At 39.2% G+C, this 6,065-nt stretch overlaps 1 protein-coding gene across 1 annotated transcript; it reads right to left on the bottom strand.

The window, feature by feature from the left end:
• Positions 1-505: 505 nt before the first annotated feature.
• Positions 506-3,934, bottom strand: LOC109411927 (transient receptor potential channel pyrexia). The gene is made up of 2 exons (XM_019685573.3): positions 3,494-3,934; positions 506-3,431 (listed from the first exon to the last, which is right to left on the bottom strand). The coding sequence occupies exons 1-2, from the start codon at positions 3,598-3,600 to the stop codon at positions 632-634; spliced, it is 2,907 nt and encodes a 968-aa protein (XP_019541118.2). The 5' UTR covers positions 3,601-3,934; the 3' UTR covers positions 506-631.
• Between the last annotated feature and the right edge of the window lie 2,131 nt (positions 3,935-6,065).

Here is a 6,065-nt window from a genome sequence, read left to right on the forward strand (position 1 = left end):
GTAACTGGAATGTTTTTATATTTAGAACAATTCAAGGAATTGAACTGTCGAACTCTGCATTAATGGGAAAAAAATAAAAAAGGGAAAAACTCTCGTTCCTGTATACTTTTTGAGTTCCATTTTGCCCCCATATCAACTGTGCAGAATTTCTACTCGATCGAAGAAACTATATTTTAGCACCCGCCTTTTAAACATTTTTGTACGATTTAGTATGGGGAAAATTTACTTCTTCAAAGAAAAATCGCTACGGATCACCCCTTGATCCCTAAAAATATTTCAAAGAACGATTTCTGTAGAAAACTTCACGATGAATCAGAACGGGTATCTAGACAATAAAATATAAACCGCACTATTTTATTATGCAAACCTGCTTATTTTAAATTTCAGAATTAGGATATTTGACATTTGGGTGAATTATTGTTCAAACATTGTTCCCCTAAAAGTTTGATACATACATGTGCAATGCATTGTGCATAAAGGAAATAAATAATAAAACTATCATACATTTATTTTACACTATTATTTATTTCAAATATCACTGATGATTTACATAATTTTGAAGGTTTAAAACTCATATATAAACTTTATGTGAGATGGATTTCACTTGTTTCATGACTTCTTCCACATACATTTACTTCAAAAGAATCTTCGAAATTTTATCAACCAAACATTGATTGTGTTGCAAAACCGCTTTCAGTTCTAGAAGCTCTTTGGAAAGTTCGTCCAACTTTTCTGAACTTTCATCAATCTTCGTGGTCAGCGTACACAAGCTAGCGGTTTCGAACCCATAGTCTGACTCTATGATCCGTTCCAATGGTTGGTTACCGTTCGTTTGCTGGCTGGATACTACGTTACCGTTCTGGAAGCGATATTTGTAAGCAGCTGGATTGCTGATGGTTGTGGCGCCTGGTTGTTTTTTCGACTTTGCCACCTCATACGCAGCCATCATTATCGTTCTTGGGAGGCGTTTTTCTTCTGGGTTCAGTGGTTTTACACTCAGAATCACACGGTACGCTTGAGGGGAAACTAGGGCAGTATAGTGCAGTAAGCTACGTAGCCAATTTGGAAGCCATCCATTAAAAAGCGCCGATTCAATGTAAGAGATAAGCTTTGTTTGGCCGACTAGTTTAGAGAGAGTGGCAGTTTTCTTTAGAGCTTGAATATCGTCAACCGCTATGCCAACCAAAAGATTCATGAGGATCACCGTGACGAACAGAAGAAATAGAACAAAGGTGATTTGGGCACTCAACTCCAACATGAAGGGAGGGTCTTTTCCATCGGGATCATTGATTAAAAGTTCTAGATCCACTTCACCGATCATCATCACCAATACAGTTATGAAACCCATGAATGGATTTTCAAAGGACGAAGATGATGGAAATATCACACAGAAGCTAATCGTAAATCCTACTAGCATGCACGAGTATGCTATAAAGAGTTTGGCAAACTCTACTTGAACTTTTGTGTACATAGCTACATATGCACCAAATACTGGTAATTGACCAATCATAACCATCAAATGGGTCCATCCCAACAACACTGCAAATGCTCCGATATGATTTTGCCAGGTATACGTGCGTTTGGTGTAGATATAAGAAATAACGAACACACTAACTATAATGAACCATTCTGTAACATTCTCCAGTTGCGTGACGTATCGACGAATCGATGAATATCCAGTCATGCCGTACAGCTTCCGACAAATTTCCACAAAAGTGATAGCCACCAGCACCATCCATTGCATCTCCATTACGAATGGGTTGTTACGTAGCATATTTCCCAGAATAGATTGCTTCTGACAAAGTTCCTGTTCTTGAATAGTTTCTTCCATATCCTTGCTTCCATTATAACAGTTATGAGCCAATGCCGTCAACACATACAGAGTAAGAAAAAGGATGAAAATGAAGCAGAACAGAAGTCTGGCAATGTAATATTTTCGGATTTTTCCCCATTTGATGTAAAGAAAAGCGGAACACAAAGGATGCTGGAGAATTTCTTTTTGTCCCTCATCTACTAATGTGTTTAAGTAGCTGATCTCTCGTGGATAGCAATGCTGCAGAATGCTTCTAAAGTCCAACTCCAACACAACTTCATTATCCGATGGATCCTGTGAGTGGATAAGCGTCATAGCATCGTCGAATTTCTTGCCAATCATAGCTAACGACGCAGGTGTTTTTCTCGTGATAACGTTCAATGCAGTAGTTCCCTTCTTTGACTTTGTTGTAACGTCCGCATCATGATAGATTAGAATTTCTACGCAATGGGCAAGTCCATCCAGTGCTGCAAGGTGCAAAGGAGTAAACCCAAATACGTCTTTGCTATTCACATCTGCACCCCAGCAGATCAAAGTTTCAATAATATCGAAAGCCATGTCAGATTTTCCAATTGCGGCATGCAATGGTGTGCGCTGATCAAAGTCCTCTGCGTTCGGATCCGCGCTTCCAATTCTCAAAAGCAACTCAACGCACTCCAGACTGGATGTCCTAGCCGCAAGATGTAAGGGCGTAAACCCACGATGATTTTTTAGTTTTGCATTTGCTCCTTTTGCCAGCAACAAATTCACACACTCTACGTTTCCTTCGTCAGCGGCCAAATGTAACGCTGTAGATTCTTTTTCGCGTATTCCAATCCTTATGTTCGGATCTGCCGTCGGAAAATCTAGCAAAGCTTTCAAGCAATCAACATAACCTAAATCCGCTGCCAGGTGAATAGCATTCATACCACTTGGCTTTAGAGAATTAACGTCCATTCCTTCCGAAATGAATAACTTCACACAATCTATGGCATTTGAACGCACCGCACAGTGTAACAAAGATTCTTCGCAGTTTTGTTTCTTGGTATTGATATTCAATTTTCCTCCTTTGGTAATTAGGTATCGAGCGACGTCTACCGAATTCCCAAACGCGGCACAATGCAAAGGTGTAAATGCCTTTGGCTGCATATTGATCTCAATTCCTTTCGAAACCAGAAAACTTGTGCAATTTAGGCACCCACTAAACGAGCTCAAATGCAACGCACTGAATCCATTACTATCTGAAAATATCAATTCTGCGCCACATTCCAGCAGGCTCTCCAACAAGTCCCATCGTTTAAGGAACGCTGCAAACAGGAAGCTGATATTTCTCTCCGCTTTTGTAGCACCTTCAAACATTTCCTTCGTATTGGCAGCGATGATGTTACCTTGATCTATGTTATCCAAGAGTTTCAATCTACCCGATGAAAGTCGCATTTGTTCCATTAGCGAAGTACGAATAGTTTCACTAGACACTTCAAAGCCAAATTCGGCATTAGTTTCTTCATAGTTATCAAACATATTCGGTGCATTTTCAGCGGGCGGTGATGGACCGATCTTCATGTATTCGAAGTCTTCCGCAAGTACAGCTTCGGGGTCGTTTCGCCAATGAACCGTAACATCCGGAGTCAGCGAAAACCTATTCATTAAAAACGAGTCCTCAATTAACGCCCAATTATTCGACAATGCCAAATGACAAACCTTGGTTTCATCGCTATTGGAACTTGTTGGGTTTTGATCTTAGTCGATCTGGTCCCAACCCTGCGTTTGGGTTTGGCCGACCCTTCCTTATAGCCAAAATTCTCCATCCTCCCGTTCAAAGCTGTCGCACTTCACAACGCGGAGATCGCATCTCTACTGAACGTCTTGAGCACAGTTAGATTAAATTTATTGGTTGAAATTACTTTTTGCGGGAACGCATACCAACGTTAGGCGCACCGCAGATAAAAGGGTAGATCTGTAGTGGCTTTTAGCACACACTCGAAGATCTCGATATAAATGCAATGGAGCAGATTTTAATGATAAAAGAAGATAAGAAATGTAATCAGGTACGATGCGACATGATGCGAACAGGATGAATAGCGCGTCGCAGAAAATTATTTTTTATTTATTTAAATATTTTGTAATACGCGTTCTTTAATCATTTACAGGGGATGGCCAAAATGTTTGGGATAGGCAACTTTTTTTTCTCTCACAAAAAAGTTCATCGTGCTATAACTTTTCATAGAGCGCATCAAAAAATCTCAAATTTTGACTGTTTGTCAACCTATTATATGTGCATCATTGGTATAAATTTGGGCTCGATTGATTAATATTTCGCAAAGTTAGAACCGTTCGGGTAAAACACCTTTTTTTAGACAACGCATTTTTGAGCTGTCATATCTCGGAAACCAGTAAACCGAATTGAATGAAATTTTGAACGTACACTAACTATATGTAAATGCTTCACGAACTATTAAAACATAGATACTTTTTAAACGTTGAAAAAAGTTATCATAGATTGACACTTTTTGGACTTTTTTCGAAAAAATGTAATTTTTTTACATCAATGTCAATAAATTTTAGTGTTGATATCCAAAGATTTTCCTCTTCTGTTCTCAAATTATCTCTAATCAGATATATTAGAGCCTATTTAGATTGAAAGAAGAACACATTTAATAATTTTTGTGTGGTATTGTAAATTTTACTTATTTTCCTCTATATGGGTAAAAATTTCAACCCGATATAACTTAATTCGCCGTGAGAAAATATTACATTTTATAACGTCGTATTAAGCATCAATATATTGTTGATAAACGTTAAAAAATTCATTCAATTCGGTTAACTGGTTTCCGAGATATGACAGCTCAAAAATGAGTTGTCTAAAAAATAGTCTTTTACGCGAACGGTTCTGACTTCGCGAAATATTTATCAATCGAGCCCAAATTTGTACCAGTGATGCACACATAATAGGTTGACAAACAGTCAAAATTTGAGATTTTTTGATGCACTCTATGAAAAGTTACAGCATGTTGAATTTTTTTGTGGGAGAAAAAAAGTTGCCTATCCCAAACATTTTGGCCAACCCCTGTACTTCCATAGATATGAAGGTCGGTCAACGTTTTATAGGAAAGTTAAAAATATGATTGTATTATCTAGGAATAAAATTGTTTTGGTCGTTTAGCGTACATTTTTGGTCGTATTGCCGGGGCCCGTGGCGTCGTGGTCACACGTTCAATTCATAAGTGGATGGTCATGGGTTCAATCTCAGCCCACTTGTAATTTTTTGTCAGCTGCTCTTCCCCCCAGAGCGGCTGACACCTGACCGTCTTCTGAGCATATGTTCTAAAGGACCCGGAAACTTAGATATCAGCCAACGGCAACTCATAATGGACCCCTAATCGGACTGGAAAAGGAACAAGATCCACACATCCACATCCTCGTGCTCATCATTCTACCAGAAACAGACAGGGCAGAAAAGTAACAGCAGCGCAAACTAGTTCGATATAGTAGAGCTAGAATACACACTAAAACCGCTCAGAACTAAGGGTGCATCCATTAAGTATGTCACGCTAAAATAAGGATTTTATGACCCCCTCTTCCCCCTTCGTACGGGTTTTCCTATACTTAATATATTGCTTGTCACACTTTCACAAACACCCCCTCCCCTCTAGGAACGTGACGTACTTAATGGATGGCCCCTAAAGTGCTTAATTTCCAGACTACACCAAAAATGTGTAACCCTTACACATTCACAAAATCAGCTCCTGCCTCCACAAAATCGTGGAAATCCCAAAAAAAAATGTACGGCGAGGTTTACTAGTGACCTTGGTATACCGCATTTAGTTCACCACTGGACTGCGCACTGAGTATTCATAAGTGCGAAAACGTAAATAAAGCTGCGCGATTGCATCAAATCAAACTGATGTCTTCGGCGCACTATTTCTTCGAAGTATGCTGAATAAGTGCTCTGAAGACACCCAGCCGATTAGATGCAATAGCGCATTTTTATTTGCATTTTTGCACTCGTGAAAACTAGTGCGATAGTCCAGTGGTGAACTAAATGCGCTATAAACAAAAAAAATATCAAAATTTCGCATCTAGAAGAGTGTGCGAGCTGTATTTATGAATGTGTAGCTGTTACACATTTTTGGTGTGGTCTGGAAATTATGCACGTATGATTAGGTCTTACACATTTTAGATGCTTAGCGATAGCGCTTAGTAAGCGCTTAGTGTAAGCGCAGCTGCCAATTGGAATCGCTCACGCAGTGCCCTAGCGGACAAAAGAGCTGTA

Source organism: Aedes albopictus, chromosome 3, assembly GCF_035046485.1.
Source record: "Aedes albopictus strain Foshan chromosome 3, AalbF5, whole genome shotgun sequence".
NCBI lineage: Eukaryota > Metazoa > Arthropoda > Insecta > Diptera > Culicidae > Aedes > Aedes albopictus.